At 41.6% G+C, this 13,387-nt stretch overlaps 2 protein-coding genes across 2 annotated transcripts in view; both read left to right on the top strand.

The window, feature by feature from the left end:
- The first annotated feature begins 3,303 nt into the window (after nt 1-3,303).
- Nucleotides 3,304-7,461, top strand: lactb2 (lactamase, beta 2). Its single transcript, XM_084545945.1, has 7 exons — nt 3,304-3,521; nt 4,513-4,673; nt 4,791-4,911; nt 5,037-5,215; nt 5,594-5,742; nt 6,188-6,275; nt 6,438-7,461. Exons 1-7 carry the CDS (start codon nt 3,400-3,402, stop codon nt 6,479-6,481), a joined length of 864 nt encoding a protein of 287 aa, XP_084402071.1. The 5' UTR covers nt 3,304-3,399; the 3' UTR covers nt 6,482-7,461.
- A 1,815-nt stretch (nt 7,462-9,276) lies between these two features.
- Nucleotides 9,277-13,387, top strand: part of LOC311489226 (nuclear receptor coactivator 2-like) — a 49,675-nt gene continuing 45,564 nt past the window's right edge. The window contains exon 1 of the mRNA XM_084546198.1: nt 9,277-9,416. The gene's annotated coding sequence lies outside the window, so the exon portion shown is untranslated. The remainder of the gene's footprint in view (nt 9,417-13,387) is intronic.

Genomic DNA, 13,387 nt, shown 5'->3' with positions numbered 1-13,387 from the left:
CTTTTTGGACATACCATGACCTGGTGTTTCAGGATGAACCACTGATGGTTGGAATCTTTAAATATTTTCCTCAGTCAGATTTGGATTTTCCCTGAAAGACTCAAAACCACTAAACTTTTAGATGTCATTCACCTGCACTAGTTTTAAATTTCAGTCTCAGAAACAAACCTAAAAAACAAATAATAAAAATAATAATAATAATAATAATGAAAACCCCAAAATTGTCTGCACTTCTTCTATGATCCAGTCAGAGTTTGCTCATCGAGCTTGTGCAACATTTTTATCACAAATACGTACATGACTACTCGTAAATATGACCGTGGATTCGTGGTGAGATCAGACTCCCGCATTTACACTCTATACTGTTCCTGACCCTCACTCCCACCCTCACCCTCACCCTCTCACCTCCCCCCTCCCACCGCCGCCCCCCCAACAGTCATTTACATTTATATTGAATTAGAAACCATGGTGGAGAGCGAGTGGAGGCAGCCGAGACTGATTATAATGGGAGATTACGGGCCGACTGCACCACCATTATGTCGTGTAATTACAAAGAGAGAGAGAGAAGGAGAGAAGGAGGTGGTGGAGGAGGAGGAGGAGGAGGAGGAGGATGGGGCCCTTGGATTCCCAGATGTCAGGATCTGTTTCATTTAGGGAAATAACGCCTCTCCGCTTTAACTCCCTCTACTAATTCCACCTGAAAATATTACAGCGTCAAATTCCCTCGCTTTTTATGTCACACCTGTTTTTATAGGTCACGATTTATTGGAGACAAATATCAAACAAGGCGTTAAGGAGGACGTGTGTGTGTTGGGGGGGGGGGGGTGGGGGGGTTCTGCCTCTTGGCGTCATTTGACTCCATCGATCTGGTGTCGTAATGCATGTAGGATTAAATCTAATGGGCTCAAGATGATGTAAAACCCTTAAGAAGACATCATGCATTGTGTTTCTGTTAATAAAATATTGTAGGTGACAGATTATGGGGCGCTGATTTAGTCATCCCTGCATTATAAAGAGGAAAACGACAGAAATAGCTCAATGTAGTGCTTTTAAATTACAATTAAACTAGATTTAAGTCTTTTTCTAAGGTGTAAAACCCCAACTGGTGGATAAATTCTTGTTATTTCACAACAGGAGACGAGAATAAAAAATGTACGATTGCATCGGTTTAACGGCACAGATGGAAGAAGGAGGTTTAATGTTGTCTTGAGTCTGTCCCTCATCATTAAATCCATATTGTTTGTGGCTCAACAGTACAGCAGCTGTGTCTGGGTGGAGTCAGGATTTACATTTATTTATTTAAGGAAGATTTCTCGACTCTAATTGACGTGTTTTCTAGTTTATACGGGTCCCAGTTTACAGTCGTTCCGCCCACGTATCTCACAACTTCCCCATCTTACTCTGTGAGCGCCACTCATTATATGAATCGATGATGAGGCGACTAACCCGAGCGGCTTCTAGTAAGGAAGAGAAACGCTTCATCTGATGTTTTAAGGAAATAAAACTTCATCCGTTTGCTTTGTGCCCTTTAATGGTTTTGACACCGTCTTTCAGAATATGAAGCCGTCGCTTCGGGTGTTTTGCTCTCACCCTCCAGACATGTAGTTGACCCATGAATTATAAATAACAGTGAAACCAACCAGGCCTGCGTCCTCGCTCTTCTTCCTTCCTTCATTTTTTTTCTTGAAAAGTCAAGACCGATCATGAATGTTAGAATAACTTCCTCAAACTCGGCGAATGAAGCTCAGAATCATTCACAAATACCCTCCAGAATAACTTCTTGGTTGATTTTTCTTTACACAAAGACGGATGACGCATCTTAAAATAGTGGCAGAGCAGAGGGTTTGGAGAGAAGATGCTCAGAGACGGGAAGTAAAAGTACAAAGAGGACGAACTCCAGCAAACGCTCATGAGGATCTTATTTAGTCTGCGGTTGTTGAATAAAAGCTATAATACACCAGAGGAGCTTTCGCCGTTTATATTCATATAATTCACCATCCCGGGCAGACTTGTGGTTGATACTCACTAATGCACATATGATCTGCAGCACTGACAGGCGGTCAAGCATGCAGCACTTTGAAATGAACGAGCAGACGAAGTAAATGAGCCAAGAAAGTGACGAGACTCTGGTTCATGATATAGAAGTACGACGACAGCGTTTCAATCAAAGATTATGTGAATACTGTACTTTATTCCTTATTGTACTGTATTCGGGGCGGCACAGTGGCATGGTGGTTAGCACTGATGCCTCACAGCAAGAAGGTTCTGGGTTCGAATCCATCACCTTTCTGTGTGGAGTTTGCATGTTCTCCCTGTGTCTGCGTGGGTTCTCTCCAGGTACTCCAGCTTCCTCCCACCGTCCAGAAACATGCTGGTTAGGTTCATTGGTGATTCTTAATTGGCCGTAGGTGTGATTGTGAATAGTTGTCTGTCTCTCTGTGTTAGCCCTGTGATAGACTGGAGACCCTTCACAGATCAAGCGGTTACAGAAGATGAATGATTGAATGAATGAAGGTTTGTATTCAGGCCGTAGTGCAAAACGTTTTTAAAACCTCCCTTAAAAATAAAGTGAAACATCTACATAGTGTTTGGAAACCTCAATAAGTGGTCTATACTCTGGTCAAAGGTCACGACCATCCATTTATTCTGGAAGTTTAATGTGGTACGGACACATTTAAACTCTCAGGATCAATGACAACGGCCTTTAAGCCAGATATCTCTGATATTTGAGCTTCAACTGCGAGGCAACTGTCATTATCGTTATCTAGCAATAAAACGCTCATTCTGTAAAAAATAAAATAAAAAAAAACATTTAAATATATATATATTTTTAATTTGCAATGGTGTTTCTTATGAGGTGAGAGGCGTCTCATACTGGACAAGGGCCCCATCTGGTGTTTGGTTTAGATCGCTGCTTATTATGAGACTGCTCAGTTACTACTAGAGTGGATGGAGCTGTTATTGAAGGAGGTTTATAAGAGTTTTAATTCTAAGAAAGAAAGTCTACATTTATATGACACTAGCCTTATTAATTATGTATAAGATATGCATACAAAAGTGTCAGGTACTGACATGGCAACCTTGGGTATTTATTTAAGATAGTGGCAAACATTTTAATTCAATAGGATTCAATATTTTTAAGGAAGCAAGTTTAAGAAGAAGAATTATTAATTTAGCATATGAGTGTGTGTGTGTGTGTATGTAGCGTGTGAAAAGACGCGACTGCTACCAAATGCAGATATGTCTTTTATTTTGAAGGCTGCTTTGTACACACCGGAAGTAAACAAATATTGACATCCGGTTTCTGTTGCAAGCGCTGTCATACTAGTTTTTCTTGAACTTTAACATCCGTGTGTGTTGTTTCGTTAACCTGGTGTTGAAGTGGGATCGACGGGAGCCATGAACACGGTTATTCCTCGGATAGAGCAGCTGTCTGCCAGAGTTATTCGGGTTTTGGGCTGTAACCCGGGACCGATGACTCTGCAGGGCACCAACACTTACCTGGTCGGCACTGGGGAAAGGTGACTCATGGTGGCATTTAATAATAACAATAATAATAATAAATAATGAATTAAGTGTTTTCAATGGCAGCATGTTCGTATTTGTAAACCAACGCTTGTCTAAAATCGCGATAGTGCTGGAATTCCACGTTGTGCGTCCAGTTAGCGTATGTAAGGGACGTCAAGCCAAACTCCATGTAATATTTCCTAAATTGTATATTTTCTTGTTGGGAGCCAATAAATTGTACGGTATACAACTTATATCTCGCTTGACAATGAATTGACTCTGTCTGCTGCGCACTTCGGCATATACATTAATAACATAAATGATTGTTCTTTTATTTATTATACGAAAGTTATGGGGGGGGGATTAAAACAAAAGTACGTAATTAATTCGTGCTTTAAAAGTATTTTTTTTCTATCATGCATCAATATATTCTCAAAATCAACTATGTTCCAAAACAAACACGTACAAAAAGAAAAAAGAAAAGTGATACATTAGTTTATGAGTCCTGGAATTTCACGTTGTGCGTCCCGTTAGCATAGGTAAGGGACGTCAGGCCAAAGTCCATTGAAGATTTTCCAAATTGTGTAATTCCTTGTTGATAGTGAATAAATCGTAGCGTATACAACCGGTTTCTCGCTGTACTCTGAATTGTCTTTGTCCACTGATCGCTTCGGCATACACACCAATAAGATAAATGATTGCTGTTTAATTTATGAATGAAAAATTATGTAAAAAAACGACAACAACTGTGAGTCCGGAAGTAATTCATATTTAACAGATTTTTTCAATATAGTCTCCAAAATGAATGTTAATGAGTTCTGTATATGCAAATGAAATAGCACATTTGTATAGAAGAAAATATGAGCAAATGTGGCTGAACTGAAAGGGAATATATATATATTTTAGAAAATGTCTATAATGTATATAAGAATAAGAAGCATCTGCAAAGTCATGGAGTGAGGAAACAGTTCAGCCGATGACGTATAATGTGCAACTGTATTCCAGACGCGTGCTGATAGATACTGGAGAACCTGCCGTGCCAGAATACATCAGCAGCCTGAAGCACGTCCTGAAGCAGTTCAACACCAGCATCCAGGAGATCATCGTCACACACTGGCACGGCGACCACAGCGGCGGAGTGGAAGATATCTGCAGAGATATAACAGGTTAGGCTCAGATAGTACTGTAAGCAACTGGGAGTCAGCTCAAAAACTTTCCATGGTCAGTTCCTGGTTCTCACAGAGAGTTAAATAACACAATATTTCTGTGCTTCCCCTCCGCAGGCCCTGATGTCCGGGTCAGCAAGCTGCCTCGCTCCAGCCGAGTCGAAGAGACTGCTGGGAAAAAGAGCTATACTTACCTAAAAGATGGAGATGTTGTCCAAACAGAGGGAGCCACCCTCAAGTCAGTTTAGTTTCTATGCACTTTGAATATATGAAAAGAACTTTACCAGGAGATACAATACAAGCAAAACCCTGTTAGGTCAAAGCCTTTCTCAAAATGAGTATGCGTCTTTTCTTTTTTCTTAGAGTGCTTTTCACACCGGGCCACACCGACGACCACATGGCGTTGCTGCTGGAGGAGGAGCGGGCAGTCTTCTCCGGCGACTGCATCCTGGGCGAGGGCACTGCCGTGTTTGAGGACTTATACGACTACATGAAATCTCTGAAGATCCTGCTGGACTCGCAGGCCGGCCTCATCTACCCTGGTGAGCGAGGACGCAGCGAAACTCCAAGGATACTCCTACTCCTGCACACATGCAGTTACACACATTTCACCACAAGATTCTGCCCAGCAGACGATGGCAGTTATGGGTTAGCTACGTTTGCTAAAAATACCTCAGTGGTGAGCTTGGTAGTGGCTTTGAACATACAGTCTCCATATTTCAGCCTCTGTTTGTCTAACAACAGAAAGAAGCACGGCATGTGAATGAGAACAGCTTTATTGACAATTCAAAGTATATGTGAGCACAGAGACTTAACTTGTCTCACCAGCTCTTCTTCTATTCCTACTTCTCTGATCTGTGAGTCCCTTTATTAAAGTCTTTCAGATGTTTATAGCGTTTCTGCTCCTCCTCTCTGTGCAGGTCACGGGCCTGTGGTTCAGGATGCTGAGGCAAAGATCAAACACTACATCAGCCACCGGGACCAAAGAGAGCAACAGATCCTGACTGCCATTCAGGATGGAGCAGGAAAGTCCTTCTCCTCCATGGAGCTCGTTAGGATCGTCTATAAGGTTAGAAGAAGCCCTCTGGTTACTGTGTGGTGTAGAACGAAGGCCTGTGTGAGAAGCTAAAGCATCTGTGAAGGTTTTCAGTCATCCAGGTCACGGTATAGCCATGGAAATTGTAGTAGATAATGTCGTCAGATTTCATTATGGGACATATTTAACTGGGAAAAGAAGAAGAATGCATGCAGTTGGATAGTCCTACAACCAATCAGATCCATTTTGGTGTAGATAAATTAAACTCCAGATGACATAAATGAATGCTGTCACTTTTCAGTCCGTCACAGCATAAAGCTCCACTAAACGATCAGTTCCCAGCGGAGAGACTCCAGATCAGCTCTTGCCTGACTTCCAGGCTACACCTTAACCAAATTTCACACAAATCACTTTTTTTTTGACGATGAAATTAATCATTTTTGCTTTGCTCTGTTTTTCGTCGCCTCTTTTCTTCTAGGACACTCCTGAATACCTGCACCAAGCAGCTAATGTGAACCTGGTTCATCACCTAAAGAAGCTGGAGAAAGAAGGCAAGATCACCGTGGGTATGTCATCTCTTACTAGCACCGCAGAAACTACCAGGAACATCACTAATGCTTTAACTGCAAGCAGTTTTACTATTATGTTGTATTGTGGTATTTTAGAGAATAAGGCCTTGCATGCTTACTGTGATTCTTAAATACAAATTAAAACTTCTTTCCCGCCAGTGAACAAGTCCTCACAGAACAGCGAATGGAAGAGTAATCTGTGATGACAGATGACTGTTTGGCTAAGAGTGGAAAGAAATCCATCTGAAGATAATCCACCCGGTCTACTTGGATGTTTGCTGGCTTAAAAACAAAAAAATAATACACCACCAGCAGCTGGACTGATTAGGACTGAGCTGAAGTTGTGTGTCAGGTGCATTGTGCCGTTCACTGAATGGAATATAAGCCCCGTCCTACAGTGTGATCAGTGCACAGCCTGAGGTAAATTGTCTTTCATCCAGTTTAGCAGGGCTGACTCTAGCCGTACATCTAAATCTAACAATCTATGGATTTGATTAGTACAAAACACCTTTTACCTTCAGAAGTTTGGTACACCAACACGTCTTTGCCTCTCTTATGATTCTGTTTGACACCTGTAAAAATTGCGGGACGCTGTCAGTTAATGTAAAATGTTCTTCAACTTCAAATCTTCTATTTTCTATCAATTATATTTATAATTTTGGATTTTCGTTTTCTTTGGTAATGAAAGCGCCACCTGTACAGAGGCAGTGGGTGAGATAGATGAATGAATTGAAGAAGTAAACTAAGAGTAGAGTGAATAAACCAATAGGTGTCTTCTCAAACTGTTGATTCAACTGTGACTAGTATTTCTCTTGTGTTGCCCAAACTTTGACTTGAGCAATTCTGTCTTTTCAATCTTGATAATGTTGCACACGTTTAAGTTAGGCACTAGGTGGCAGTATCTTTCAGTTTTATTGTAAGATAACTTCAACAAATTTAATCATTTGCGTTATTGTAAAACACAACATTAGATAGACTATATTTTTCAGAAACTTGTTAAATATGATAAATGTAAATGTTGAAGATGGTTGTTTGAAGTAATAATTGACAAGATGTTATTGCTGTTGTAATGTCTTCTGGCTAGAAATAAAAAATATTGTCTATTTGTGATAATTATTGATTCTTGAAACAGTGGAATATGATCTCAGGTAAATAAACATGATGAACAGATGCCAAATGAGTAATAATGAGAATTTTTATGTGAACTATTGAACTGTGACCAACTCCCAAGTGAGTGTTGTGTCATTTTCATTTTCATTCACGCTCTGATGCAGTCTCACTGTGTGGGAAGAACGTAAATTGGTCATTTTGGGACTGAGTAATGATTTTACTGCAAGTTCACCACTCCTTTCAATAAAGAAGAACAAAGCAAGGCTCATACAATGTAATTATACTCCATCATAAAAGTCATGGAGGGAGATTTAGTGCAGGATTAGATGTGTTGCTTTCAGTAGTGCACCCAATAATTTGGCATCATAGAAATGATAAGACAAAAAGACACATTGATATCATTAGATTTCACACTCGGTCCACAGAAATAAAAGTGACTATTTAGTTAATACAATAAAAATTAACATTATTTTATGTATTTGTTGAGGTTAGGGATGCATGCACCCTAGCACAGAGCCCTGTGAAACGCCAACTACTTCCTCCGATCTTACAGACGAAGTACCATCTTTGTGACGCCATTTCAAAGTAAACATAGTCAAGAGTCACAGAGGGAGATTTAGTCCATGACTGTCCAGGACAAGAATGCAATAATTTGGCATCATTACAGTAATAAGACAAAAATGCATGAGAAAAGTACCTTAAATTCATTTTCATTTCATTCATTCAGAGTTCACACCAGGATGTCACATTAAGATCCTTGTAAATTACTGTTGAGCTGTTTCAATAACAATAAACATTATTTTAGGTATTAGTTGAGGTTAGGGAGGCACGAATAATGCGAAAAGTAGCGACCCTAGCACAGAACCCTGTGGAACTCCATCTACACACCAAAAAAGTGTCTTAAAATCATCAGATTTCAAAACCAGATATCACACTAAGATCATTGTAGATTACTGCTGAATTGTTTTAATAAAAATAAACATTATTTTGGGTATTAGTCGAGGTTAGGGAAGTACATATAATGGGAAAAGAAGCGGCCCTAGCAGACAAAACCCTGTGGAATTCCAGCCACACACCAAAAAAGTGTCTTAAAATCACTAGAGTTCAAAACCAGATATCACATTAAGATCATTGTAGATTGCTGCTGAGTTGTTTTAATAAAAATAAACATTATTTTGGGTATTAGTGGAGGTTAGGGAGGCACATATAATGTGAAAAGTAGCAACCCTAGCATACAACCCTGTGGAACTCCAGCTACACACCAAAAAAGTGTCTTAAAATCACTGGAGTTCAAAACCAGATATCACACTAAGATCATTGTAGATTACTGCTGAATTGTTTTAATAAAAATAAACATTATTTTGGGTATTAGTTGAGGTTAGGGAGGCACATAATGTGAAAGGTAGCGGCCCTAGCATACAACCCTGTGGAACTCCAGCTACACACCAAAAAAGTGTCTTAAAATCACTAGAGTTCAAAACCAGATATCACACTAAGATCATTGTAGATTACTGCTGAATTGTTTTAATAAAAATAAACATTATTTTGGGTATTAGTTGAGGTTAGGGAGGCACATAATGTGAAAGGTATCGGCCCTAGCATACAACCCTGTGGAACTCCAACTACACACCAAAAAAAGTGTCTTAAAATCGTCAGAGTTCAAAACCAAATATCACATTAAGTTTCTTGTAAATTTCTGTTGAGTTGTTTCAATAAAATAAAGCATTATTTTAGGTTTTAGTTGAGGTTAAAAAAACGTGCATTGTGTGAGATGGAGAGAGATAGCAGAGCGGTAATGAGATGAGAGGAGGTTGTGGTGTAGAGGGGGGGAGGAGGAGGAGGAGGAGGAGGAGGAAGAGGAAGGGGGTTTGCTGCTGGTAAAGATAAACAGCCGAGGAGCCTCTGAGCCACATGAACATGGCGGCTCCAGCCCTGGACACCGCCGCCGCTCCGTCCCGCTGACCGTCTCTTCACCCGACACCATCCCGCACAGCAGCAGCAGGCTTCCCCCCTCCTCTTAACTCCCAGGTAAGTTTCTCCTCATGACCCCCCCTTCCCCAACAACCACCACCACCACCACCAACCATGCCGTCGGTCCCACCCCCTTAAAATAAAACCCGATATTAAACCCGATATTCACGCACAGTGTTAGTGTCAGTTCATATCACACTTTTAAAGCTAATTTATTCATATTTTTTGTGTAAATGGCCTCGCGACGTAACCGTTACACATTCGTACGCGGTATTAAAAACAAACCACGGGGTTAATTAGTCCGGGAAATAACACTAGAATCAGCCGCAGGTTGTGTGTCGTTGTCCGAAGTGGTTATTTTTAGCTAATTTGATGATTTTTTTATTCCTCCGTGCGACTGACAGCTACCACCGGCGAACCGGTTAACGTTTATGGAAGTAACCGTTGGTTAGCAAGGCATAAAAAATGCTACTCCGTCGGTTACCTGTTACCAAATAAATCCGCTGTCACCGCTTAAGTCTGCGGGGTGGAAGAAGTCAACGCTCCGTCGTGCTACCGGTTTTATTTAACATCTTCAAACACACTGTGTGAGAAACATCCTAAAACATTTGCTTTGCCGTGTAACTTTTTTGACATTTTGACCGTTAAAATCATCTTCCTGGATTAGGAGAAGCGACAACGGTTCGGGTTCGCTTACGGACCGTGAACCCCCCCCCCAGCGTTACCCTAACGTGAACAATTTTAATGTAATGTGTAAATAAAAATCGTCTAATTTGACTTTAAACCGGTTTATGTGACAGGTGTTGACACAAACTTGTTTTAAAGTGAACATTTTTTTGTAAGTTTTTCCTGGAGCGGTTTGCGTCGCTCGGACTTCCTCAACCAGCTCCAACGTTAAGTGAAACTAGCCGCGTATTTCCGCTGTTTGCCCTTTCAAATTAAAACACTGTTTGTCAATACTTCGATCAGCCACAACATTATGACCACTGACAGGAGAAGTAAACAACATTTAAACCATCTTCTGACAATTCACCTGTTCTGCTGGGAAACTTTTGGACCTGAGATTCATTTATGTGGATGTTACTTAGACATGTAGCACCCACCTAGACCAGACCAGGTACACCCCACCCCATAGGAATGACACTCAAGGTGTTGACCTGGCCTCCAAATTCACAAGATCCCAAACTGGTCAAGTATCTGTGGGATGAGCCACAGAGGCCCCTCCCCTCAACCCACAGGACCCAAAGGCCCCCCACTAACAGGACACCACAGGACACCCTCAGAAGGCCCATGTCCATTCTCTGATGAGTCACAACTGTTTTGGACGCACAAGAGAGACCTACACAATATTAGGAAGGTGGTCATAATGTTATGCCTGATCAGAGTACTTACATCTACAGAGAAATTATCTTGATTTGCATTTAGATTGTTTTTGTCCTCGTCATGAACTACAGACATTTTATGTTGTTATGTGATAGAATTCTTTCAAATTAAAAGCTGAACTTTATTATTGTTTATTGAGGTAATCGACAATATTTGCAGTTCTAGCATTCTGTATAGTGTTTTCTTGTTGTTCTTTTTCTCTTCTTAGTATACACACTCACCCGCCACAACATTAGGAACACTACTGCAGCCCTGCCCTAAATCTGGTGATTCATCGTATGTAGCCTAGCCCATTGACTGAAACGGCGTTGTCAAAATAATAGGAACGTGTTTTGGTGACATAACACAATACATTTCAGTAGCACTACCAACCACGGCCTTCATCTAGGTTATTTTAAATAATGTGGAATACCATAAACCTCATGAAGCAAAGATCTAGTGCCGGACTGTTCTTTTGTTTTAACTGCTGTACCTAATCTTTTGCTAGTACGGGTCAGTGATGAGAAGAAACTTGTCTCTTCAGGCAGGAAATGGCAATTTATTTTATTTTTTTCGTGGATGCCCAGCCCAAACCGCCCTTGAGAAGGAAGTCGGTCCATGGTCGCGCCGTTGGAAGTTGATTGTACTGGGACAATCAAATGGATCCAACGTTAGCTTCGCATACCCTCTCAGACAGAAAGACAAGTGCTCTAAGGGGTCTAACTTGTGATTTTTGTAGGAGCGTCACCTCAGTCAGCCCGTTTCTAATCATGTAAATGCAGTAATTCTCATGTACTTCCATCAGTCACCAGCGTGCTCCCTCATCTGGTGATTGACTGGACAGACGGTCGTTAAGTTTAAAGTCTTTTGAGGCTGGTGCACATACAAGGTGAGCTGCTGGTTGGTAATAAAGGCCCCCCCCCCATGTGGACTAGGACAAGTCAATCAAGTTGTGTTTTTAGACTTCTTTTCTCTGCAGCTTCCTCCCTCAAGTCCAAAGACGTGCATGTTAATAGGTGTGAATATAAAGCCATAATGGTTGTCTGTCTCACCGTACCCCACCTCTCGTCTCACCCTTCTACGGGACAAGTGGTTAAAGATGATGAAAGGATGGGATGCGTGGAAATTAATCTCCATAAAGTGTCAGGATATGTTCCTTATTTCTTATTTCTTGTCTGTTTCTGTGTCAGGAAGCCATTAGCCCGTGCGTACTGACCGACTCTGTGTATGCATGCATGCTATCAGCGAAGAGCCGGAGGGGTTTGCGACTCAACGCACTATTCAAGTTTATACAGACCAGAGAAACAGTGTGTGTGTGTGTATAGGCCTTTTGTCAGTGCAGCCACAAGAATTTGTCCCTGTTTGCTGTTGTGCTGGTTTGTCTGTGTTTGCTGTAGTTCTGGTATGTTACTATAGGAAACCTGTCAGTTTGCTTACGTGACCGGTGCCATCTACCTCCTCTGGATATGTTATCTTTGAGGGCTGGACTCCTGACTCTTTTTTTTTTTTTTTGGCTCTTTTAAGCGTATTTGCTCTGCACCCTGCACCCCAAAGTGAACTTTGAAAAGATTGCAACATCTTCTCCACCGAGTTTTTTCCAAGTTTATCTGTGTCGCTTTTTTTTTTTTTTCCTGTCAAGGGTTTCGACGCCAAGTTCCTGCAGCTCGACGGTGAAATGTTTTGCATGGATCTGTTTTAACTGCGTTTCTGTAACAGCTGTGGGTTTTCCTCAAACCAGTCTTTATCCTTTAGAAAGGGATTAATTCGACTAAATGTCAGTGAGTTTCAGTTCTGTTTTGTTTTTTGTTTTTTTCAACGCCAATACTACCTTATCGTGGTGCAGAAGGAGTGCAGGAATGTACTTAAGACCAAGATCTTACCCTGAGATTGGCAGCTTGCCCAGCGAGGGATCCTTAGTAGCTCGAATGCACTGAACCACGTGAGGGCTCAAACAATGTCCTGACCAATGACAGGAGGAGGAGGAGGAGGAGGAGGAGGAGGTGGAAGGGCACGGGCTTGACTGTGCAGTTCTTCGTAGTAGCTTTTCTACTGGGCCTTATCCTCGGCCAGCAAATCCATGCTCAAGAGTTGCTCATTTAAACACTCATCATCATCAAACCCTTTCTTGTTCTGAATCAAACATAACCCTGCTCTTAGTTTCTTAGTTTAAGAGCCGTGCAACATTAATTTCAATGTGTTTTGTCCTCTAGAGTCTAATGTTCCCTCTAGCTGTTGGTATGCAGTCAAACAAGCACACACTGACCAGGTAAAACTGGCGTTTCCAACCATCCAGATCTGATTCCGTGTAAACATCACGGCCAGCTACACACACTCCCCAGAACCCACGACGAGCTGCTGTCTGTTTTGTATTATTTATTTTCTTTAACTTCAACGTTTCCGCCGTTTCCCCTGGTTCGTCCCGTACATTTGCTTGTGTTTACCGAGGCGTCGTAACGCGCGGCTGCGTGTGTGTGCGTGCTTGTCTGTTGATCTGTGTTTGTTTATGTCTGGCTTCTGTCGCTGCCACCAACTTATCAGGCGCACGCCGCCGCCGCCGCCGGCTTTCTGTCACGTAGCAGAGACGCTCGTCCTCCAGGTCTGATCCTCCTGAGACCAAGTGCTCTAATTAACCACACACACACACACACACACACATGCAGCTATGT

The sequence above is a fragment of the Chelon labrosus genome (genome assembly GCF_963514085.1).
Source record: "Chelon labrosus genome assembly, chromosome: 6".
NCBI lineage: Eukaryota > Metazoa > Chordata > Actinopteri > Mugiliformes > Mugilidae > Chelon > Chelon labrosus.
Note: the sequence above shows the minus strand (reverse complement) of the source record. Positions and strands in the feature narration are given on the sequence as shown.

Excerpts from the sequence above, each read along its gene's own strand:
- lactb2 (XM_084545945.1), top strand. The coding sequence starts at position 3,400 with ATGAACACGGTTATTCCTCGGATAGAGCAGCTGTCTGCCAGAGTTATT. Across the intron at positions 3,522-4,512 it reads CTGGTCGGCACTGGGGAAAG|ACGCGTGCTGATAGATACTG; the intron begins GTGACTCATGGT and ends ACTGTATTCCAG. Across the intron at positions 5,743-6,187 it reads TCGTTAGGATCGTCTATAAG|GACACTCCTGAATACCTGCA; the intron begins GTTAGAAGAAGC and ends CTTTTCTTCTAG.